The 26877-nt window shown below is 37.7% G+C and overlaps 1 protein-coding gene across 1 annotated transcript in view; it reads right to left on the bottom strand.

Annotated features, from left to right (window-relative positions):
* fws (Conserved oligomeric Golgi complex subunit 5 four way stop) overlaps window positions 1–26877 on the bottom strand; it is a 574187-nt gene that overhangs the window by 445451 nt on the left and 101859 nt on the right. The window contains exon 6 of the mRNA XM_090393051.1: window positions 20647–20818. Within this exon, the coding sequence (XP_090249177.1) occupies window positions 20647–20818 (172 nt within the window). The remainder of the gene's footprint in view (window positions 1–20646; window positions 20819–26877) is intronic.

The following is a 26877-nucleotide window of genomic DNA, read 5'->3' on the forward strand; positions in this document are numbered from 1 at the left end:
TATCAAATTTTGTGTAATACAGTTAATGAAGGCAAAGTAACAGCAGATGTAGTGCAAACATCTAGTGTAGTAAGCAGTCTTTTTTTCCAAGATGGCTTGTTGTCAGGAGTAAAATATGTACATGCTACCTGGCAGATAATGACAGGAAATGCATCGCTCATTCAGGGTGGCAGTGCAAGTGTAAGCTTACAAATAAGTGATTCTTTTAATATATAATTCACAATATTATTGATAATTAATGGTAACAGTATCCTTGTGTATGACTGTAATTGAGAATGTTTTGCTTTTAGATAGATTTTACTCCTGACAACAGTGTTATTCATTGCACTGATGAGAACAAGAACAATAGTGACCAAGCCATTACTTGGGGGATTTGACATAGGGATTTTGTGAATGGTGTGTGTGTTATGTACTCTTTGCTTAGATAAAATGGATTATGGTATGAGAGTGAAAATAGAGAAAGGGTGTATTAGAGGGTTTCATGACCCAGAAATGCAAGAATTTGTTGGAAGTGGGAAAATGAAATGAGAAGTTAATGCTGAAAGGCATGAAATCAAGAGTGTTGTAGAGAATGGACTGAAAGAATATAAAACAGATGGTTGAAGATATAGTAAGATAGCATATGTGAAAAATAGGTCGACCATCTAGAAGTTAGCAAGTATAAACGGCAATGAGGAAGAAAGTGTGACTGTCCATGTTGAGAAAGTGAATGGTAGCAAGAAAGTAATTCAAAAGAGTTGAAAAGAAAGCAAGAAATGAAGTGATTGTAGAATGAAATGAGGAGAATAACATATGTATGGAAGGCAAGGAAGTGTAGAATAGAAGACGTAAACGTGAAAGACTTGAATGATTTGAGCATGGCTATGTATGAGGATTCAATTATAAAAGGTGTGATTAATGAGAAGGTGCATAGTGCTTGTTTTTTTTGTTTTTTTTTGGGAGTAGAATGAGAAGAGTGACTGAAGCACCAGATATGAGAGTAAGCAAGCAAAAAAGTTGGTAGAGATAGTAGGCATGAGAGATTTGGTTGGCAACAAGAATGTAAGGATGGATATCAGAAGTCTGTTGAGGAAAATAAAAGATAAAGGTGTGGTAGGAAATGTAGTCAGCATGTTTCCCAGGTATAATAATGACAAAATGGTGAGTGAAGATTATGCTATCTTCACTTTCAGAATCTCTGAATTCCAGAGAGTTCACTGGAATAAGACAAAGATCCTTCTTAAAATCAGATTTCTCACAGAACACCTTTATAAAAAACTTGTGAAATGTTGTTGTAATGTCCTAACCTAAATAGATCTGCCAGTCGACCTTTATCTCTTCTTTTACAGGAGAGTGCTTTTTTTAGATTTTTTTGTTATTGTTTAATTACTGTTCCATTTTTGTACTGAAGATGCCTGTGAAACATAGGTGAAAATTTTACAAATAAACATGACAATTTTTCATGCAAGTTTTTCATTTTTGTATTTCATAACAGTAGTTGGCTAATCAGGCCAAAAGAAATCCTAATTTTATTGATACATGGCCAGTAGAAGAAAGAATGATTATGGAAGGATGATACTAATCACTGAAAATGGTAGAATCATAACCACTGATGAGGAGATACAGAGGTGTTAAAAGAGCAATTCAAAAAAATTTTATTATTGTGAATGTAATATGCAGAACTTGAAAGCAGTGGAAAAGGGAAGGAGCCACTGATGGCAAGTGAGCAGGACATGTATAAAGAACTGAGTTAACTTGATGTCGATAAGAAATGTAAGACTTGATGATATATATTATTGAGTTAAGTAGACGAGCAATGATAATGAATGATATGATTGCAAGAATGTGCAAAAAAAAAAAAAGAGGTCTGGAATTTGTTGATATCTGGAGTGTGTTTGAAGGAAAAAGACAGCTGTACTCAAGAGATGGGTTGCATCTGAACATGGAAGATCATAAGCGATTGAAGAAATTACTGTTTTCTGAACAAGTAATTGGGCAGGGAAACTAAAATTGAAAAGGTTGGGTGTAAGAGGGAGAAACTTAAGCAGTGATTGTATATTTGTTGATCCTTATTCGTGGAATAAATTGCAGAATAGATTGGATAAAAATCAGCATGGGGCTACTGAAATTAGTGACATGTATATCAGTTCTAAAGCTGGTACAAGAACTAAAGGGAATCTGTAATTTTTGCATACCAATGCAAGAAGCATTTGAAATAAGAGGAAAGAATTTTTGGCATTAGTCAGTGCAATCTCACCAAAGGTTGCAGGCGTTAGTGAAACCTGGCTGTCAGCAGAAGATGTGGTCACTGGAATTGAATGTAATGGGTACAGTATTTTCAGGGAGGACACAGAAGATAGAACGGGGGAGGAGCACTATTGATGATAGCTGATGAGTTGCAGCCAAAGAAAGTAGTATATCAAGATGATAGAAATGTGAATGATAGTTCATTTGAGGCAGTCTGGTGTGAAATAGTGACCAACAAAACCAAATATACAGCTGGTTGCTGCTATAGGCCAGGAGGTACAGGAAGTGATATTGAATTCATGCATCAGCAAATTAGTGCAATGAGTGCAGGGTTAGCGATTATTATGGGGGATTTTAATTATGGTGATATCAATTGGAAGGAGGAAATATCACATGGCAAAAAGGAAATGGAATTCATACATCTTCTATGAGATAATTACTTGAAACAGCACATAACTGAAGGGACACATTGTGTGAGAGTGTTGGACCTGGTCATTGGTTCAGAGGAAACATGCATAAGTAAGGTGTCCTTGTTACCTCTAATTGGTGAGAGCGATCATGTGGTATTGACTTGAGAGGTTGCAAAATTTGTGGATTTCTCTCGTAAGAAGGGGTACAATACAGAACTACAGGTTAGGCAATTATAACAAGCTTTGGAGTGAGCTTGCAGCCGTCCAATGGTAGAACATATTGCAGGGGAAAGATGTTAGCAGTGCATAGGATAAAATCAGCAGGTACCTGAGGAAGGCAATATCAGATTGTGTCCCCAGGGTAATATAAATGTAAGACTTGATAGTATATGGTATTGAGTTAAGTAGACGAGCAATGATAATGAATGATATGATTGCAAGAATGTGCAAAAAAAAAAAAAAAAAGAGGTCTGGAATTTGTTGATGTCTGGAGTGTGTTTGAAGGAAAAAGACAGCTGTAATCAAGAGATGGGTTGCATCTGAACATACTAAAGTAATAGTATCAAGCTAAAAAAAAAAAAAAGAAAATGTTATGGAGAATTTACAAAGAGAAAGGTGATCAGTACACCCATGAGCAGTACAAGGCTCAAGCTAAGAAGGTTACGAGCATAGTAAGAAAAGCTAAATCAGATTATGAGACCTTAGCCAAGGAGATCAAGGGTAATACCAAAGAGTTTTTCCGCTATGTGGCAAGTAAAAGGAAGAATGACTTCGGAAGGATAACTTTAGTGGGTGCTGATGGTATTGAGGTGACAAATTCAGATGTAATAGTAGAGTTACTGAGTGATCACTTTTCAAAAGTATATCACCCAAGTGAGGATATCTCTGTACCTGTGGCAAAAACCAATGTGAGAATTGAAGTTAAGAAATCAGAGGTACTTACTATATGGCAAAATTTAAATGCAAACACTGCTGTAGGTTTAGATGGAATATCAGCTCAGGTGTTGCATGAATGTGCAAAGGAATTGTCAATGCCTCTTACTTGGTTATTTAACTTAAGTTTGAACTCTGGTATGGTCCCTATGGAGGGGAAGGAAGGCAAAGTAGTTTGTTTGCATAAAGGTGGCTCTAAAACTGCGGAAGTTAATTACAGGCCAATCACCATCTCGGAAGTGGTGGTAAAAGTATTGGAAAAGTAGGTTAAAGACAAAATTCAAGAATGGGGGGGGGGGATCAGGATATGATATGATACTCTATAGGGGTACATGGTTTTGTTAAAGGTCGTCCTGCCTTAGCAATTTATTAACTTTTTATAATAGAATGACACCTGAGTTGGACAAAGGAAATGGCTACATAGTGGTACTTCTGGATTTTGCTAAGGCTTTTGATAGGATACCCCATGGAATACTGTTGTGCAAATTGGAGCAGACAAGGATGGATGCTAAACTGGCGATATGGAAAGGAGAATGGCTCAGGGAGAGATACCAGAAGATGGTGTATGGAGGAGCAGAGTCCAGGATGAGGCAGATGGCCAGTGGTGTGCTTGGGCCATTGTTGTTTAATTTGTACATAAATATATATAGGAAATGAGTTAAAGGGAGATATTCAGTTGTATGCTGATGATGCAAAGTTGGGTAGCACAATAAAAAATCAAGCTGATTGAGAGTTTGCAGAAGATTTAAATAAGCAGTTCAATGTGGAAAAGTGTAAAGTTATGCATTTTGAGATTAAAAGATTATCAGCTGTGTACTACATTGATGGAACGGTACTCCAAGAGATTGATGAGGGACTTAGGGGTGTTGGTGGATAGGGAGATGAAGTTCAGAGGACACATTGCTAAAGTGTCCAAGATTGCACACAAGATTGCACATACTTGGTTATTGAGGAACACACTAACATCCAGAGATAAAGAGGTTATTATTCCCCTTTATAAGGTATTGATACTTCCACATTTGGATTACTGTGCTCAGATCTGGTCGCCTAGATTCCTTGGAGATGAGGAGGTTGTGGATAGGGTTCGGAGGATAGTGACTAAGTTGGTGAGTGATGTAAACAATGCTCCCTACATTGATAGATTGAGAGCTTATGGATTGCAGAGGTTGGTTGATAGGCGAAGAAGAGGGGATATGATAGAAACGTTTAAATTACTAAAAGAATTTTATAAGATTGATGGAGGGGAAATGTTTCAGCTGTGTAATAGTGATGAAAGAACAAGAGGTCATCCCTGGAAATTAAGGAAAAGTGTGGTTAACAAGGGTGTGAGAACGAGGTTTTTCATGTGGAGGGTGGTGAATGAGTGGAATGCATTGCCTGACTCAGTTGTGGGTTCTTCATCTGTAAATGAATTCAAGAAGAAATATGATAGATATTGTTTTGATAGTTTGGGTCTCCCACGATGAGTCTACTGACTCCATGGAGATACCCGTAATAATAATAATATATTACCTCACATCTGGATGGAATGTTCCCAGGAGTTAACAACAGCATTAACATACCTCTTTAACCCGAGTATTAGATTCATCCAAGTTTCAAAGAAGTGGAAAGAGGGCAAAATTGTTCTGCTTCATAAAGGGAGTGATGAGACTAATTAGGTTTCAAATTATAGGGGATGCATAAATAGTATTAATAAATAAACACCATTTATACACCCTAACCACAACTCCAGACAAATAGTCAATTTGATTGTTTGGAGTTGTGATCAAGGTGCTATAGCCTAGTGAAAACCAGATTCAGAATTATACAGGCAAGTGCAGTATTCTCTCTTTGGTGGCAGCATGGGTTTGTGAGATGGACAAGGCTGATTGCATACAATGGTATATTTAGATTTTGAATAAGCCTTTGATAGATTGCCACACAACAAGCTGGTAATTAAATTGGAACAGATGGGACTGCATAGCAGATTAGAGCACTGGATTAGAGACTGGCTGTCCAAAGGGTATCGACAAGTTGTGTATGGAGGAGTGATATCCCAGAAGAGAAAAGTCACTAATTGTGTCCTCATGGGTCTGTTTTGCAGCCATTGCTGTGTAATTTATATAAATGCATTGGAACAGCTTGAATGGTGATATACAGTTGTTTGCATATGATGCAAATTTGGGAAGAACTATGACGAGTAGAATGGACATTATAGCATTGAAATATGGGCAAATGCGTAAGGTTTTAAAATTTGTGATGCAAAGTACAAGATTGGTTATCTTAGAGGAAATAATAGGAATATCTTAGAGGAAATGGAGATAAAGGATCTAGGGGTAGTGGTAGGAACCTTATATTTTGGGAACATTCTGCTAAAATTGTGAGAGCAGCAGAGTGGATTTTGTCAATGATACAGAGGACAATGACATGTAGAAGTAAGGATGTTATTCCATTATATAAGGCTTTGTTATATATGCATATGGATTAATGTGCACAGATATGATCATCTGGTTTTCAAAAGGATGAAGGGATGTTGGAAAGGGTTCAGAAACAACTTTAAACAATGAGATAAGATGGTTTCTGGTTCTATGTTTTGTTGAGAATGAAAACAGACCGAAGGAATGCAATTTGCAGACAAGTGGATAGGAAGAGGAAGTGAAATGATTGAGACATATTATTGAGTCGGTAATGGCTTATCAGATTAATATGGATGAGAATTTTCATGGAATGGCCAGAGAAAGGGGAAGAAAAAAGGACATCCCTGAATGTTGTATAAGGAGGATGTGAGCAAAGAGATGAGGAGTGAGTTTGTGGGGGGGGGGGGGGGAAGAGTGGTAGGAATGCATTTAAGTCATGGTATAATGAGATGTGAGCAGCAGACCTCCCAAAATGAGATTTTTGACTCCATGGAAGTCTGATGATGATAAAGTATTATTATTGTTATTACGGGCAACTCCAAGGAGTCCTCAGACTCATCGAGGGAGGCCCTAAACATCATGTCAAGAACAACTATTCAACATCCACACAGTATCTATCATACTCTGCCTTGAACGCATTCACAGTCATGGCACCCACAACAGACTCTGGCAACTTATTCCACTCATTCACCACTCTCTAAGCAAAAAACCTAGTTCTAACACCCTTGCTAACCACACTCTTGCCTAGTTTACATGAATGGCCCCTAGTCCTCCTACCACCAGTCCTGTTCTGAAAAATATCCTCTGAATTAATCTTATAGAAACCCTTCAGTAATTTGAATGTCTCAATCATATCACCCCTTTTCCACCTATCAACCAATTTCTGCAAACCCACAAATCTTCAACCTGTTCTCATAAAGTTAATTCCATAGACCTGCTATCATCTTGGTCACTCACCTCTGGATCCTCTCCACCTCCTCCCCATCAAGAAGAAACCCTGGCGCCCAGATCTGGGCACAGTAGTCAAGATGGGGTCTTATCAAGGCTCGATAATAACTTGCTTGTCTCTGCTTGTCAAAGTATTCTTCAGTAACCAAGTGATTTGATGAGCTGATTTAGCCACTTCTGCAATGTGTCCCCTAAACTTCAATTCCCTATCCATCAACACTCCCAAATCATTGGTCTCGTCAATCTCCTGGCATACAGTTCCACAATGTGGTATACTGCTGCTAATCTTTTCACCCCAAAATGCATAACCTTACACTTTGCCACATTAAATTGACATCCATTCTCCTTAGCCCAGTCCTCCAATCTATTCAAATCATCCTGCAAAATTTTGACATCATGTACGTTCACTATTTCTCTACCCAACTTTGCATCATCAGCAAACAAATGAACAGTTCCTCTCAGATCCTTTCCTATATCGTTAATGAACAAATTAAATAGTAGTGGTCCAAGAATAGAACCCTGTTGCACACCACTAGTAATAGGTCATCTTTTGGACTCTACCCCTGAATAAACTACTCTCTGATATCTCTCCATCAACCACCCTCCTATCAATCTCACCAACCCTATATCCATCCCCATATGCTGCAGTTTACTGATTAGAATTCCATGTGGTATCCTGTCAAAGGCCTTAGCAAGGTTCAGCAGTATCACTGCATACCCATTACTCTTATTCAGTTCAGCCGTCACTGTGTTATAAAATGAAAGCAAGTTACTGAGTCATGATCTACCCTTCACAAAACCATGCTATCCCCAATACAGTATCCCATTTTCATCTATCCATTCCTGTATTTTTCTCTTGACTACTTTCTCCAAAACCTTGACAATGACTCCTGATATGCTAATCGGTTGGTAATTTGCAACAGCGGTCTTGTAACCGCCTTTATGCAGTGGAACTATTTTCCACCCCCTCGGGACTAACCCAGACCCGAGACTCAAATTAAACAAAATGGTCAAAGGTACTGACAATTCTTTAGCCACTTCATTTAGACCCAAGCTGGTATACCATCCAATCCCACAGATGTATTCACATTAAGGTTTTGTAATATACTATTCACCTCCATTTCATTCACCTCAATTCCCATATAAGCTATTGGTTCCTTCATTCCTGCAATATCACCACCTGGATGATATACTCTTGCAAAGTGCTCGCTCAGTAATTCCACTATATCAACTGATTCAATTACCTTCCTACCATCAGCATTCCTTAAAATCATTCTGCTGTATACATTTTTTCTTTTACTTGCAGCATATCGAAAAAACTGTTTGGTATTCTCTGTAGCTTGCGTGGCTAATTTCCTTTCATAATCTGCTTTTGCTTTTCTTACCACACTCGTTACCCTTCTGGACTGTGCTTTATACTGTTCATGGGCCTGCAGGTCACCTTTCTCCTTAAATTCCCTCCACAGTTGTTGTTTTTTTTGCAGCTCAAGCTCAATGGTGTTATTCATCCATTTAACCCCTACCTGATTTACTATCCACACTCTAGGTATACAGTCAGCCATAACCTCCTTCAAACGCACCCTTACTGCTTCCCATGCACTATCAACCTCCAGCCCTTGCAGTTTTACATGCCATGGCACTGAACCAAGCAATCGCCTAAGCTTGTCATACTTATCAGCCCGGTAATTCCACATGTACCCTCTCTTAATTGAAAATTCCACACATTTAGCCACCTACCAGGTCAAGACCTTATGATCACTCTCACCAATTGGTGGCAACGTGATCATATTCATTACAGTCAAATTCTCAGATGCAATTACTAGGCCAAGCACTCTCGAAACCCTAGTATATTCCATTACATGCTGTCTCAGGTAGTTATCCCTTAATAACTGCATAAAATCCAATTCCTTCCTCCCATGTGTCCTCTCCTCCTTCCAATCAATGTTACCATAGTTGAAATTCCCCATAATAATTACCCTCCTTCCACTCATTGTGTCTATTTGTCTATGCATACTATCTCCACCATCTATTCCATCACCTGGTCTATAGCAGCACCCAATTGTATATTTTGTTCCACTAGTCTCAAATTCACACCAAATAGCCTCAAATGTGCTTTGAGGCTATTTGGTGTGATCACATTCATTACACTGATGAACTGCAGCTAAGGAGAATTGAAGTTTAACTGCATCCTGCAGTTCAACTTCAATTCTCTTTGGCTGCAGTTCATCAGCTATCATCAATAACACTCCTCCTCCTATTCTTTTCTCTCTGTTCCTCCTGAACACCCTTCACATTCTATCCCACTAGCTATATAATCTTTTGTCAGCCATGTCTCACTAATGCCAATAACCTGTGGCCAGGAAGAGCCAACCAAGGCCAAAAATTCATCCTTCTTATTCCTAATAATCCTGACATTAGTATACATGAAGTGCAGAAGCCTGTTAGTCCCACCCTTATCTTGATGCCTTATACTAACTATCCCATTCTGATTTGTTGTCCTTCATATTAGTTGTGAAAATGTGTTTAATAAGAGAATGAACAAGACAAGTAAGAGGATGATAGTTGGCAAACTATCATAGTTGACTGCAAAGAAGGTAATTGTGAATAATGAAAGTAACTAATAATATAAAAGCAAGATGTGATTTAGAGAATGAAGAAAAGCCTGACTAATTGAGCAAAAGGAGGAAATGATTGCTGATATGAAAAAGAGCACGATTTATATCTTAATTAATATTCTAATCTCAATTTAACTTGGTCCTAAATTATATTAGCAAATGCACTAATACAATAAAATCACTAAAAGCTACAAGACTACAGTAAAGTTACCCAACTAATCTAAAAAAAACACTCAACACACAAATCAAAAAATAGTCTAACTTACAGGAGCATCAATTTACACGTCCACACAAAATAGCCTCAAAGCAGACAATTTTACTATAGTAAAATCAACTGTAGATTCTGTCTAAGGAAATAGTTAGATTTTAGACTCTCTACACTGTGAATAGACTAGCATTAATTAATTGAATATATACATTGAGTTTTTTTTAAGTTTAACTGCTCGTAGAAAGTATTTTTAACTTGGGTATAGTTATGTTAAAGATACCAAGCAATTTTAAACCTGGTTTTACTCCATTTTTCCCAAGTAAATTTACTTGGGAAAAACTTGGGAAATTACTTGGGAAAAATGGAGTAAAACTAGGTTTAAAATTGCTTGGTATCTTTAACATAACTGTACACTCATTCAGACCAACGTAAGTTTTCTTTTTCCAAACTAAAAATCATGTATCTAATTACATAAACAAGCTTACATGCTTTATGCAATTATAAGTGATATTCCAGGAGATTGAAATGAAAGTTGGAGATTTACAACTAAAAGTTGTAGTTTATCTAAAATGGTTGTGCACCCCATTAAGTATATACCTGATTATATATATATGAAATGGTTGCAAGCTTACTTAATGGTTGCAAACCATTAAGTAAACTTGTTTATGTAATTAGATACATGATTTTTAGTGTGAAAAAAAAAACTTACATTGATCCGAAGGAGCGTACAGTTAAAGTTAGGAAACACTTAGTGTATATATGTCATGTTAAATTCAATCAATTAATGTTTCCTCTCAAGCTCTCATCACTTCTTATCTTAACATCTCCCATAATGCAAACACATCTCCTTGCAGACATGTATAATGCTATGTATTAAGGGAAGGGCCACTACCCAGACTGGTTTCGACCTTTACTGAGGTCTCATCAGTGAGAGCAGACCCAGAATTGGTGATACTAAGGCAGAAGCAATGGAGAAGTCATATTTACCTGTACGAGTTATATTTACCTATACCCTTCCCTTAATGCATAGCATTATACATGTCTGCAAGGATATATGCTCTGCATTATGGGAGATACTACACATAAGGAGTGATGAGAGCTTGGTCCACTTTTACCTCGAGTTGCCTCAGTCCTAAAGATACTTCAGGCGCAAATTTTGTTTGCTTACACTTGGATAAAGTATTATATTCTAACCAAGTGGGAAAATACTTCCAGCATCTCTAAGTACCGTATTTTTCGATAGATAATGCATTCCCCCCCCCCACCCCCCCCCCCCCCCACCCCCCCCCCCCCCCACCCCCCCCCCCCCCCACCCCCCCCCCCCCCCACCCCCCCCCCCCCCCACCCCCCCCCCCCCCCACCCCCCCCCCCCCCCACCCCCCCCCCCCCCCACCCCCCCCCCCCCCCACCCCCCCCCCCCCCCACCCCCCCCCCCCCCCACCCCCCCCCCCCCCCACCCCCCCCCCCCCCCACCCCCCCCCCCCCCCACCCCCCCCCCCCCCCACCCCCCCCCCCCCCCACCCCCCCCCCCCCCCACCCCCCCCCCCCCCCACCCCCCCCCCCCCCCACCCCCCCCCCCCCCCACCCCCCCCCCCCCCCACCCCCCCCCCCCCCCACCCCCCCCCCCCCCCACCCCCCCCCCCCCCCACCCCCCCCCCCCCCCACCCCCCCCCCCCCCCACCCCCCCCCCCCCCCACCCCCCCCCCCCCCCACCCCCCCCCCCCCCCACCCCCCCCCCCCCCCACCCCCCCCAGATAGTATCTGGGAATAAGGAAAATGAATTTCTTGAGAGATAATTATCTCAGGCAGCACGTAAAGAGGAGCACACGAGGATCAAGAGTTCTAGATCTCATCATTTCATCACAGGATGTAATTGTTAGCAGGGTTTCACATTATCCTCCCGTTGGTGGAAGTGATCATGAAGTAATCACCTGTGTTGTGGCTATCATATGAAGACTTTTGTGAGGAAAGGATCTTCTTCTTTGGTGCATCAATCCAAAGATTGGTAAATAAAGCAGCACATCACAACATCCTGTCTTGTGACTCCCTTTTTATCTCTTCATAACTCTTAGCACCAGTTAGCATCATTATGTTATTTATATATGAAATTCTTGGTCTGCCTCGTGGCCTCTTTCCTTCTACAGTCCCCTCCATTATTTCTGTAATCAGTTCCCCATGCCTAAAATAGTGTCCAATTAGGCTTTTTCTTCACTTATTGATGTGTTTCATTAATGACCACTCTTCATGAACTATATTCAGAATATCTTCATTACTTTTCTGTCCAACTAATTTTCATCATCTTTCTCCAGCACCAAAGTTCAAATGCCTCCAACTTTTTCATGTCTTGTTTTGTTAGAGTCCAGGCCTCACAACCATATAATGCAATGCTCCATAAGTATGTTTTCACTAGCCTTTTTTTTTGAGCTGGATGCTAAGTCCTTTACTGGTAAAAATGGTTCTTCTGTTATAGAATGCTTTTTTGGCTAGGATTATTCGTGCTTTAATATCTGATTGGTTTCTTCCATCTTCTGTGATAAGACTTCCAAGATATTTAAAAGAGGATACCTGTTGTAGTAGGTTATTATTTATTTCCAGGTTTATTTTCATTGGATTTGCTTTACTTATAATTAATAATTTTGTTTTCTTATAATTAATTTTTAGGCTGTACTGTGTAAAGATTTCTTCCATCTTTGTTAGGGTGGCTTTCAGTTTGTTTTCGTTATCAGCTATAACTGCTATATCATCCGCAAACCGTAGCCAGTTAATATCAATTCCATTTATCTTAATTCCTGTTTCTATTAGTTCTTTCAGTTTATTTATTGCATCTTCAATGTACAGATTAAACAATATGGGTGAAAGAGAGCACCCCTGTCTTACACCTCTACGTATTTTTGCTATTGCGGTTTTTGTTGTATTGCTGGCTGCTTCTATTAGGGCTTCTTGATGCTTGTAAAGATTAAATATGAGCCTTCTATCTCTCCAATCTACCTTTATTGTTTTTAGGAGGTGAAACATTTGATTCCAGTCAATACTATCGAAAGCTTTCTCCAAGTCAAGAAAGACTATCAGAGTATTTTGATTCTTCTCCAATCTTCTTTCAATAACTGTTCTTAGAGCTAGGATTGCTTCTCTTGTCCCATGCTGTTTCCCAAATCCAAACTGGTCATTGCCAATATATTCTTCAACCTTCTTTGTTAGTCTTTTTTGTATAATTTTGAGTATTATTTTCGAAGCATGTGATATTAAGCTTATTGTTCGATGATTTTCACACTTGTTTGCATTATTTACTTTAGGAATGGGTATGATAGAGCATTGTGTAAAATCTTTGGGAATGGTCCCCGTTTCATAAATATCCTTTATGATCTTGAAAAGATATGACTTAGTTATGTTTCCTGAGTATTTTATTAATTCTGAAGGGATGTTATCAGTGCCTGGTGCCTTGTTGGCTGACAATTCATTCAGTGCCCATTCAAATTCATCTTTTAATATAGTTGGACGAATTTCTTCCACATCAAGTCTTGTTTCATCTTCTATAGCCTTGGCATCTAGATCTTTTCCACTATATAGATCTTCTAAGTACTCCTTCCATCTTTCCGAAATTTCTTCCTTATCTAGAAGTATGTTCCCCTGTTTATTTTTGATAATTGTACTTCTTGTCTTGTTTTGCTGGCTTATTCCTTTTATAATGTTATAAGCTTTATTGATTCTTCCAGTCTTTGTTAGATCTTCTATTTCTTTACATTTCACTGTATACCATTGTTCTTTTGCTTCTTTACACTTTCTCTTTATCATATTTTTTATATGTTCATATTTGTCTTTGCTTTCTTCCTTTAGGGAGGTTTTGTATTTTCTTCTTTCATCTATTAAATCTAGAATGTCCTGGGTGATCCATGGTGTTTTTATTTGCTTCTTCCTTAATCCTATGATTAAGGAATTGACTCATTTGAAGGATACAATCAGCCTTGATGATTGTATCCTTCAAATGAGTCAATTTTTCCTCTATGTTTTTCTTTTCCCTCTCTCCCGTTTTAATGCTTTCATCAGTTTGCTGTTCATAGTTTCTATGATTTTCCTCTGTTTTCAGGTTACTTTGTTCCATTTGGGCCTTTTTCTTGGTTGTGACAGCTTTTTAAATTTCAGATTACATTTCAATAAAACCAAATTGTGGTCACTATCAACATCAGCTCCCAGGTAACTTTTGCATGATTTTACTTGATTTTTAAATCTATTTCTTGTCATAATATAATCTATTTGGTACCTTCCTATATCCCCTGGCATTTTCCAAGTATATCTTCTTCTTTTTGGTACCTCATACCAGGTATTAGTAATGATCAGATTGAATTGGTGGCAGAACTCCAAAAGTCTATCTCCTCTTTCATTTCGGCATCCAAGTCCATACTTTCCCACCTCTCTACCTTCACCAATGACTATATTCCAATCCCCCATGACAATAAGATTATCTTCCTTCTTGGTCAGTTTGATTAGATTCTCAATATCTACATATACTCTCTCAACTTCATCATCACACGTGATCGCATGTAAGCTTGTATTATTATAACATTTGTTGGTTTTGCTTCTAGTTTTACCATTATCAATCTGCTACTACATTTTACTGCATTGCCTACTCTTCTTCCCCATTCCCTTATTGAGAACCACCACGACTCCATTTTTTGCTGCCTCATCACCTGAATAAATGATTCTGTAATCACCACTCCAAAAGTCTCCAGTTCCATTCCATCTCATTTCACTAATTCCCAATATGGCTATTTTTAATCTATCCCTTTCCCTCTTCAAATTTTCAAATTTGTAGGAGGGTTCTCATATTCCACATCCCAAAGAAATTTGGCTGGTTTACGACCTGGGAGGCCTTGCTTCTTCCCCTGCTGTGCACAAGTATCGAGCCATTGTGCACTTTATTATCCTTTAGAATGTCCATCCATACTGCTATCTTACTAGGGAAAAATAGAACAAGGTGGTATCCCCTTGCCTTCCTTGTCCAGCAATAGCCTTCTAGAGAGGCTCAGTGTGCTAGCCGTTTCTCATTCTTCATGATTATCCACCTACCACAGTATCCTTTACACCGTTGTCACTTATGGTGATCTTCTGCTGATCAGGATGAAAGTTGTTGCTGCCCCAACTTCCAGCAGGCTGTAACTTATTTAATGGCGATTACATCTTGCCATGTCTCATCCCCGTCAGTGGAAATGTGTGGCTTTTTATAGAGATAACCAGGCCACTGTCTATCTCACCACTTCCTGTTGGTGAGATTTCCAGGAGGAAAGGATATATGTGGAATTATAAGGCTGGTGATTATGACAAGCTTAGGAGACAGTTTGGAGCTATAACATGGAACAAGGAGTTGAGTGGTAAGAAAATAAATGCTGCATGGGAACTGACAAAGAAATAAATAACAGCATCAATGTACGACTGTATTCCGAAGGCCAAAAGGCTGAATAAGATAGGTGTAAAATGGGTGAAAACGGAGCTTAAACATGAAATCTGGAAAAAGAAGGTACTTTGGAGGAAGTACAAGATAAATAATGGTGATAATCAGTCACATAAAGAGTATAAAGAACAAGCCAGGAGAGTGACTCAGTAAGGAAAACAAAATTAGAGTATGAGCAGAAATTGGCAAATGAAGCAAAAAAAAAAACCCTAGAGACTTTTTTTTAGATATGTGGCAAGTAGAAGGAAGAATGATCATGGTAAGATGAAGCTAAAGGATGAAAGTGGTAGAATGGTAACTGCTGCAGAAGTTATTGTTGAGGCATTCAGTGATCAATTTAAAAGGGTATTACATCCTGATCAGGGCGGAATCATGAGGAACTTCAGTGTAGACGACATAGGAGAGGATGGCTTAATTGTGAGTGAGCAGGCGGTATTGGAGGAAATAAATAAACTTGATGTCAATAAGTTGATAGGATTTGATGACATATCACCACGAATCTTAAGGGAATGTTCCAGGGAATTGGCAGTAGCATTGGCATGCCTGTTTAATAAGTCTTACAACAGTACAAGTTCCAAGGGAGTGGAAGGAGGGTAAAATTGTTCCACTGCATAAAGGTGGTGATAAGGCTGTAGCTTCAAATTATAAGGTGGTCTATATATCTGGAGTTGTGGTGAAGGTCCTGGATTGATTGTTGAGAAGCAGGATACAGAAATGGGTTGATAACAGCAGTATCCTCTGTGGTTATCAGCATGGGTTTGTTAAGGAAAGATCATGTTTCACTAACTTACTTATGTACTATAAGAGGGTGACAAATACTTACAGGGAAGATGCATATACAGTGGTGTACTTGGATTTTGCAAAGGCTTTTGATAGACTGCCACATGATAAGCTCTTTAATAAATTGAAACAGATGGGATTAGATAACAGACTTCTGAGTTGGATCAATGACTGGCTGTCAGATTGGTATCAGAAAGTTGTATACGGGGTGCAGTATCCCCCCCAGGGGTCAGTTTTGGAGCCATTGCTGTTCAATTTGTATGTTAATGATATTGGGTTGGATTTAACTAGTGAAATCCAATTGTTTGCAGATGATGCAAGACTAAGGAGAGCAATGTAGAGTCAAGAGGATGTTATAGCCTTACAAGAGGACTTAAATAGATTGCATGATTGAGCAGGTAAGTGGAACTATCAGTTCAATGTTGCAAAGTGTAAGGTTTTGAGATTTGGTAAACAACAATGAAATGCAAAGTATACACTTGGTGGGGAAGCTTTAACAGAAGTAGAGGAGATGAGAGATCTAGGAGTGATCGTCGACAAGGACCTGAAATTCAGGGGCTACATTGCACAAGTAGTGAAGACATCACATCGGATAATGGCAATAATGCAAAGGATCCTGACATGCAGACATAGAGAGATTATGATTCCATTGTATAAGGCCTTGATCAGGCCTCATATGGATTATTGTGCTCCGATTTGGTCGCTATATTTTCATAGTGACAAGGATATGTTGGAAAGGGTCCAGAGAAGATTCACAAAGGTAGTCAGTGGTCTTTGCAATGTAAACCTTTATAGGCAGATAATTCACTCATCCTCCTACCATCACTCATCATAAAAAATGGGTATTATCAAGAGTCTTGTACCCAGAGCTCATACGATTTGCTCTTGTGACCCAATTTTGTTAGATGAACTGAATAAAATTAAAAAGTAGTCTGATATGTAATGAATTCAACAAACTACCATTAAAATATTACTGATACTTATCCTACCAGACTACAATCCAATGTGAAAAGAATTTCAATACACTATCTTAAAGGAACTTTGGAACAAACAGTGAGGATCATTCATAAATTCAATCTATATGCTTCCTTCAAACCAGTTTGGAAACTGTCTTCCTTCCTACAATCAACAAAGGATACCTTACCACTTCTTTCCTTACCAGGTGTTTATCAAGTACCCTGCTCATGTCATCTTTCCTATTTTGGACAGACTGGCCATTCTTCCTTGATTCAAATTGAACATCAAAGTTATACTACATTTTTGGAATCTGACAACTCTGGCGTTGCTTCTCACGTTATTGATACTAGGCACAGAGTTCTTTAGAACCAGATAAAACTTCACTCCAGCAAGTTCAAATTTGATCATCTTTTCATTGAAGCATGAAAAACACTAAGATATCGCCTGAACCAATCAGACTGTATGCCAATAATCAAGTTTTGTGGAGTTATCACTATTAATTGTTCATAAGGTTTTTTTTCTTTTGTTAGTTAATTATTTTAAACAAATATTTTTTTTTTAAATTAATTTATTATTTTTTAATTCCTCCCAGCATGCTACATGCTATTTCACTTTCAATGCCTGCTAACCAACTCCAGTCTTCTGGCAAGAAATGTTTGTTCATTTTATTCTCTAATTTATCAGAGTACACTGCAAATGAATTTTGGGAGGAACTATGTAAATAAATGCCTCTTACGGTAGTGTAAGATCATATTCTTCACCTGCAGCTGAGACATGAGCTAATATATGCATGATTTATGACTCATTATTTTGATTAAGCATTTGAATATAGTTAATGGTCTATTTCCCTGACAATGTCCACAGAATGATGGAAGAAATATATTGGAGACTTTGAATAAATTATGCATCATTTTTTGTGTGTGTAAGCTGTGAAACTTACTTTAATATGTCTAGTGTGCAGGTTTCATTAAATATGAGATGTATACTGGAAGAGGCATTTGTTTAGATAGTTCTTCTCCAAAATTCATTTTCAGCGTACTCTGATAATTTAGAGCAGGGGTTGGCAACCTTTTCAGACTCACAGGCCACATTCAACTTTTATTTTTGATAAATGGGCCACAAGCGTTTAATTAAGAGAAAATAGTGAGTGAAAAAAAATACTTAAGTTATCAATTTTTATCATATCAATCTTAAAAAACACAGAAATGTTTAAAGTACAAGATAAAGTACGACATTCTCATAATGACGTCTGATATTATATTCTTTCATAACAGCAACACTTTTATGACAAATAAGACAAAGGGGCTTACTCCCATTTTCAATAAAGAAGTACTTGCTGCTCCATTCATCATTAAACCTTCTTTATCTGAAATTTTACGTTTTCTTGAACCTATTTTTTAAATTATTTTTAGAAAATATATATCCTTAGAAAATAATAGTTGATGTTATTGAATTATATTAAAAGATGGATCAGGGAACATGACTGCAAAAGTGTGCCAAAATCTCGATTGTCGTTGAATGAAGTCGCCTTTATTATCCCCGCTCATGATGACTCACATGATCGACTCGTGCCAAGTTGCACTTCGATATCACGAAGTATAGCTATAAAATTATTTTTTTATTCATATTATAAAATGTATTATTTAAATAATTCAACATGCGAGCCACATGCCATATAAGTATGGTCAACCTTTTTATGGGCCACCAAAAATGCAGGTTTGGGCTGCTGGTTGCCAATCCCTGAATTAGAGAGCAAAATGAAGAAACTTTTCTTACCTGTAGACTGGTAATTGATCTGCAGACTGGCAGCTGACAGTTGAAAGAGAAACAGCATGCTGGGAGGAAGAAGTGCAGTACTGACAAAATTAAATAGAAATATGATATGTATTACAAATTACTGCACATAATTTAAATTCGGTTCTTTTTAATTCTATTAAAGATGTTGCTGAAATGCATGTGTGTGTGTGTGTGTGCACAGTTTTTACCACAATTCATACTATCATCATCATCATCATCTGTTCACTGGACATCCACAGATGCCGTATGGTTACTCACAGTGATGTGCCACACTAGTCCTTGCCATGTGGTTCTGTTGTATGCTTTTCTGTAGGCTTCAGCTCTCTGAAGATCAGTCACTCCACACATACATGCACACACCATCCACCTCAGTGACAGTCTACCCATTCTTCTTTTTCCAAGAACTTTACCTTCTATTACTGTTCTGAGAAGTCCTCCTTCCAATGTGTCCGAAGTATATCAACTTTTTTTCTATCAATATCCTTATGGAGCCTTACAGTTCCACTGATCTTTTCTAACACCCAATTATTTGTATGGTTTTCAGTATAGGATATCCTCAACAGCCTTCTGTAACACCACATCTCAAAAGCAGCTATGCTTTTCTTATCTGACTTCTTTAGGTCCCAATTCTCACATCTATAATTCACTGTTGGAAAAACAACTGCATCCAAAATCTTCAACTTTGTTCCTGTGGAGATAGATCCATTCTTCCAGATTTTATACAAGTCTTTGACTATTCTTTAAGCCATTCCTAATCTTCTTCTGACATCTTCTGAACAGCAATTCTTCACATTAATAATGAATCCCAGGTACTCTAATTTGGTGACTTCCTCAATTCTTTTTCCGTTAAGATACACTTGCTTCTCAGCAGCTTCCGTCTGTATTTCCTTTGAGAACAGTAATCTTTGTCTTGCAAGGTTTGAGCTGAAGTCCTCTGTTATTACTGATCTCGTGAACTCTGTCAAGAATTTGTCCTAGTTTTTCCTTGTCATTACAGAGGAGTACGGTTATCATCAACGTACCTCAGATTACTGATCTACCACCTGTCCTAATTCCTGTCTTGAGCTCAACCACTGCTTTATGCATGATGTCCTCAGCATAGTTACTAAACAAATCAGGAAAAAGTAGACAACCTTGCCTAACTCTTTCCAACCTGAAGAATCAGTTAATCCAACACCTGTTCTTACTGTGGCTTCTTGCTTCCTGTACAAGTTAGTATCAACCTGACAGTGTGTTGAGGAAAACCCCATTCTTTTCATTACTTTTCAATTTCACTTGCCTCACACAGTCAAAAGCTTTAGAGTAATCTAAGAAACATTACGACAGGAGTCTAAATTCGTTATACTTTTCTATGATCTTTCTAAGGCAAAGGATCTGATTTCTAGTACCTTTACTTTCCTAAAGCCTGCTTGTTCCTCAGGCCCCCCCCCCCTCTGCCTCAACTTTTGGCCTCAATCCTATTTAGAAAGATCATAAGAGTGTTTCAATAAAATCTTGCTTGCATGAGATATTAAACTAATAGTTCTATAGTTCTTGTAATCCCTCATCTCTCTCCTCTTATGTAGTGGTATGAAAACCAACTTCTTCCAGTCTCTAGGCCATGATCCCATATCCTTGCAATCAATCTATGACACACTCTTATCCCTCCATTCCCTGTAGCCTTAAGTAACTCTGCTGGGATTCCATCTGCACCTGAGGCCTCAATTGCTGTGAAGCTGCTTAACTGCTCTTTCAGTGGCATGACTAAGTGCAGGAGGTTCAAAGCGAATTTCATACTATAGGCAAGTAAAATTTTTTGTGATCAGTATATATAAGTGGTACTCCCTCCTGGAGTCCTATATATACACACGCATGTGCGAGTATGCACGTTATTCCAACAGAAGCATGCTAAAACAATTTTAGGGAAAAGAAAAATTTATTTAATACGTACCTTTGCTCCTGCTGTCATTTCCACTGTTCTGGCTTAGAGATTTGGTATCTAAAGCCAATTTCATCTCTTTCAATAACTTGCTTTTTAGAGCATCCACTATTTTCCACACAACTGGCTGAAGGATTTGCAGATTATGAAAAACTTGCAGAGCAGTGGATATTCCATGTTGATTCTATAAAATAAACTTTATATATAAAATATTAATTTACTGCTAATTATTCATTAGACATACTACTATGTCCTAAATTTGTATGAGCAGTATTCAAATCAGATTTTAATATTTTTAATTTTAAAAATTTTAATAAAAAATAAAATAACTTAAGAAATCATATTATTTAAACACTTTCTTCTAATGTTATAAGCTATGTTTAAAGAAACACATCTTTCAACAACTTATTGCAATTCATGGTTCAGCAGAACTTTGAATTAATATTGTGAATGAGATGCTAATCATCACACTTTGTTTCCAGGAAGTTTGGAATAAAGTGACTTATAGGATTTTACTAAAATACTTATCAAGTACCTCAATGAGTTGGCTAGCATCGATACTTCTTTAAAAAATTACTTTTATTGTTGTTTTGCTTACCTTAGGAATTTATTCCTCAAATAAATAAATGCTTCATTATTGTTATTTAGAGATTGTGCATCATTTTCAACAAGCCTATTTTTAATGTGAAGTGACAAAAAAGAAAACTTATTGCCTTACATGATATACAAGTAGTCCATTCAAGACATTCTTCTGTCCTGGAACAAAATTCTGCTAGCAAGCCAAGGCAGCTATTACATTAATCATAAACACTATTGATACCTTTGCACCAAGATGTTCAAATTCACAGTTAGCTTGGATGGACAAATGGTTAGAATCTCTAATAGGTGGTGGAATTAAATACCTTATAACAAAGATGTTAAAGATAGATGAATTTCACCAAGTAGGTAGTGCAAAACTTATTCCTGCTTACTGGCCACTTGAAGTAACTGATAAAGTATCATGCCTGGATTCTAAAACAAGGACCCTTAGCACAAATCCTTAGCCTACTCTGGAAATCTTACTATCTAGAGTAGGATTTCCAGATATTAAAAAAATAAACACAAATAAAAATATCAAAATATTAAAAAATAATCCTTAGCTCACCCATGGTACTAATGTACTAGAAGCCTCATGCTTATGAATTTTTGCGTAGTAGTAGTAGTCACATAATTTTATTTCAAAAACTGGTCCCCATTGCTTGCTGATTGTGAAATATGCTTAACAAAATATTTCCTTAATCCCAGTTAATTATGGTAAGCAGATACTCTCCATACATAACAGGATATAGAAAGAAGCTGGACATACATTAAACAAATGGATTCTGAATACTGCAGAAGAAACTAAGATATGAAAATAAGCATAAGAAAGACTGGTTTGATGAAAAATGCATTCAAGCATTTTTCATCAATAAACAGAAATAAAGCATACAAAGAATTTACTGCAAAATCAACTAGTATTAAAGACAGAAAATATAAAGAACTGAGACAAGGTGCAGATAAAATCTGCCAAAGGAAGAAGAGACAAGCCCATAATGAAATCATATGCACAATTGAACAATAAATGAAGAACAAGAACAATCTTAGACAAGCTTAAAATACAATTAAGTAAATTAAAGGATGATATAAGCCTGGGCTAGATATATGCAGAGATGGTCAAGGAAACATGTTAATTAACAAATTAAAAAATGAAGAAAATATTTCCTTGAATTGCTGAATAAGAACATTACCTCTGCAATTCAAAATTACATGCCTATTACTATCAAAGATGATTCTGTAGAGTTTCCATCAAGGCAAGAACTTAACAATAACTGCTTAGGAACAATTTTAGAAATAGCGAAAATTCCTGCAGAATTACTGACAGCAAAATATGTGATCTGATTTTAATTACACGGAACAAACAGGAAATGATAAAAGAATGAATAAAGAATCGATCTTCCTGATACATAAGAATGACAAAACACAGTTTGTGGAAAGTACAGAGGTCTCTGTTATGTAAACATACAAAATATTTACCTCTGTTTTGAAGAACAGATTAAACCCATTTATGGAGAAGATAATTAGTGTCTATCAAGGTCTCAGGAAAACCAAATCCACAATATATCAGATAGATATAGTTAAACAATTATTAGAGAACTTTGGGGAATTTGTTATAAATACTCATATTTTGGTTGATTTCAAACAAGCATATGACACCAGAGAAAAATTATATGAGATCATGACATGCTTCTCCAGTATCATAAGGAATACCAAATAAGCACTTTAAACACACTCAAATTCTCTGCAGACACCACACTCTCAGGCAAGGCACTCCAATCATTCACAACTCTGCATGTGAAAATCCTGCTTCTCACTCCCTCCTTACACAGCTTCCAGGAATGTCTTCTGGTTTTCATCCTGATCTCCCACCTCCGGACTCTTTCCAACATCTCTTCGTCCTTCTGAAAACCAGGTAACCAAATCTGTGCACAGAAGTCCATGTGGCCTAATCAAAACCTTATACAATGGAACAAGAATCTCCTTACTCCTACAAGTCAGTGCCCTCCACATCATTCCCAGAATTCTTTGTGTTGTCCTCACAATTCTGACAATGTATCCCCTAAATTTCAGATCATTATACACTATCACTGCAAGATCTCTTATTTCCTCCACCTCCAAAAATATATCCCCACCAAGAATAAATTCTATATCCCATCTTTGTCTCCCAAATTTTAAAACGTTACATTTTGCAACACTGAACTCACATTGCCATTTCCATGCCCATCCACTCAATTTATTCAAGTCACATGTAAAGCCACAACATCTTCTCTACTCTTCATAGCTCATCCCAACTTTGCATCATCTGCAAACAACTGAATATCCCCATTCAAATCTTTGCCAATATCATCAACATACAGGTTAAACAGCAATGGCCATAAAACAGATCCCTGAGGAACACCACTAGTGACTTTCTTCTTCCTGGATATTGCTTTCCCATACAGAACTTGCAAATACCTATTAGATAGCCAGTCTTTGATGCAATGCACTAATCTCATATCCAACCCCTTCTGCTCTAGTCTGACTATCACCTTATCATGTGGTAATCTATTAAAAGCCTTTGTGAAATCTAAGTATACTACTGCATATCCCTCTCCTCTGTTCAAGGAAGCCATCACTTTATTGTAATAAGTAAGTAGATAACTAAAACATGACATCCATTTAGCAAATCCATGCTGTCCATCAAAGATAATACCATTGTTATCAACCCAACTCTGGATCCTAGTTCTCACAAGTTTCTCCAACAACTTAACCACAACACCTGACACACAGATAGGCCTATAATTTGATGCCCGAGTTTTATCACCTACCTTATGAAGTGGCACAATCTTGCCCTCCTTCCACTCCTTTGGAACTCAACCCAGCACAAGACTCATATGAAAAAAATATGTCAAAGCAGATGTCAACTCTCTGGCATATTCCTTCAGAATACATGGTGATATATTATCAAGTCCCACAGCTTTATTAACATAAAGTTTGCTCAATTCCCCATACCCCTCTTGCTCACTTACAGTCAGTCTCTCCTCCCCATCATCAACTGCTCTCAGTCTCTCGATGAAGTGACATTCACAAGAATGAAAGAACTTTATATACTGCTCATTAAGCATCTCCACTATATCTTCTGCAGTAGTTGTGTCCTTATACCATTTTTTCTAATCAATGTCATCTTTCCTTAATCATTCTTTTTTTTTTTTTTTGCTGGCTACATATCAATAAAACTCAATAGGATTATTCTTTTTCACTTCAATAGCTAACTGCTGCTCATACTTCAGTTTTGCTACCCTTACCAACAAGCCACCCTCCTTGCCTGGTCTTTGTACTCGTCAGGGAATTGGTTATTACCACTTCTCTTATGCTGCCTGCATAAAGCCTTTTCTCCATTATGCTTAATCTCTTCATTCATCCATTTCACACCTACCTTATTTAACCTTCTGACTCTTGGAATACATTTAGACATTGCTTCCACCAGATAGTTCCTGAATATCCCCCCCCCTCCAAGTTGCATTGATCTCTTTTCCAACTAACTCCTCATTCCATGCTATGCCTGCAAGCTGTCTCCTGAGCACTTCATAATCACCACCCTTGTAGTTCCACATATACCCTTTTCTCACAGAGGTCCTCCCACTGCTGGCAACCATCCAGGTAATCACTACATGGTCACTCTCACCAACTGGAGGGTGATTTAACACCTCATTTATAATTACATCCTCTGATGAGATGATCAAATCTAAGATCCTCAATCCTCATGTATCCTTTGTCACATACTGTCTGAAGCAGTTGTCCCTCAAAAACTCATTTTCTTTACTTCCAGTTCCAATCTCATCACCCCAGTGTATATTGCCATAGTTAAAATCATCCATAATAATCACCTTTTCTTATTTTCTTGACTAATTTGATTTTACGTTTCATAGCTACTACCTCCAATTAAGTATTTCATTCTATTCACCTCTATTTTACACCATACTGCCTCAAAACCATTGGCACTATTTCCCTCTTGCATCTCTACTTTGTATGGACATAATTCTGTCTCTATCATCAATAGCACTCTCTCCCCTCCCATAATTACATAATTATTATTCAGTGTTATCTTACTTCAGCATTTTCCTGCTTCTTGTTCTTCTCATTTTTTCTTATCCTGCCTGAATTTCTTTAATCATTTCCCAACTTTTTCAATTCTCTGGGCAATTGTCTAATAATATGTTTAAAACGATATATTTTAAATCTCAAGTTATTCTCATTTATATCATCCACAACAATGCTGCAATGCTTTACTGATCTGCTGGACAAAGGATCAAGTGGCACCATGAAGCAAAAATTGGCCAATTCAGCCAGACAGGCATGTGCTGAGGTTGTCTGCAATGACAGAAAAATCAGAACTCCATGGTGGATTCAGGAAGTTAAAAAGGTAGTCAAAGAAAAGAAGAAAGCAGAAGCAAAAATTCAGTAAATCAGCATGTACTCTTAGAGAATACAGAGAAAATTTAAGACTGTGAAGATATGTATAAACTAGCAAAACAATCCATGGGAAGACTTTGGTAGTAACACAGAATATAAAGATCAGGAAGGTAATAAAATATTCCAGAAGCTAACAAAAAAAAACTTAGAAATAGAAGAAAGTACTATAAAAGGAATCTGAGATGGTAAAGCTAATATGAAAGCTGAAGATAAAGATATTCCAGATGTCAGGAGTAATCACTTTGAAAGAATGCAAAATGAAATAAGCAGTGACAACATGGTGGTAGAAAACACTCAACAGGAACATATATCAGTACTTGAAGTAGAAAAAGCTATCAAAAACCTGAAATGTGGAAAGGCAGTTAGAGTAGATTATATTTGAAAGAATGCAAAGTGAAACAAGCAGTGACAACATGGTGGGAGAAAACACTCCCACTGCCGGCCTGGTTGGCCGAGCAGAAAGTGTATCATCTCTCTAGCCAAAAGGCTGTGGGTTTGAATCCCGCCGGGGGCATGGATGTATGTGATTGTTTGTGAAGATACTAGTGGTGGTTGCGGGCGGTAGATGCCGTTGGTGTAGATGATGGTAGTTGCGGTTCATTGTAGTTGGTGGATTAAGTGGTGGAAACAGAGTTGTAGAGTAAGTGCCCTCTGTCGATGAGTCTCTGGACTCCCTGGAGGTGTCATGAAATAATGTACTACCAAATATGCTTAAATATGGAAGAATAAGTTTTACAGTGGTTACACTATGATGGTGGTCTGAAAAGTTCTTGGCCTAACAATGAAAAAACAAATTTATACATTTCAAAATTATTTTTATTTTTCAACATAATCTCCCTTAAGACTAATACATTTATTCCAGCAATGCTCCAGCACCATTAAGTCGTCTCCGTAGCAGTTCTCAGTAAGATCTGCAAAATACACCTCTACAGCTGCAATCAAGCTCTTGATTCGAAGAAAAACGTTGACCAGCAAGGAAAAGTTTTAGTTTTAGGAAGCGATAGAAGTCAGAGGGAGCCAAATCTGGGGAATAGGATGGATGTTCCAACAATTCATAGTGCAGATTCCTTAATTTTCCTATTGCAAAAAACACCTTTGTCCATTGTCCTGATGAAAGATGACTTTTTTTCTTCTGCAAACTGGGTCTTTTCTCAAGAAGTTTTTCATCTAGTCTGGTTAAACAATCGGAATAATATTCCCCAGTTATTGTTTTAG

This window comes from Typopeltis vanoorti, chromosome 5, assembly GCF_054136105.1.
Source record: "Typopeltis vanoorti isolate ZY-2024b chromosome 5, IOZ_Tvanoo_1.0, whole genome shotgun sequence".
NCBI classification, from domain to species: Eukaryota; Metazoa; Arthropoda; class Arachnida; order Uropygi; family Thelyphonidae; genus Typopeltis; species Typopeltis vanoorti.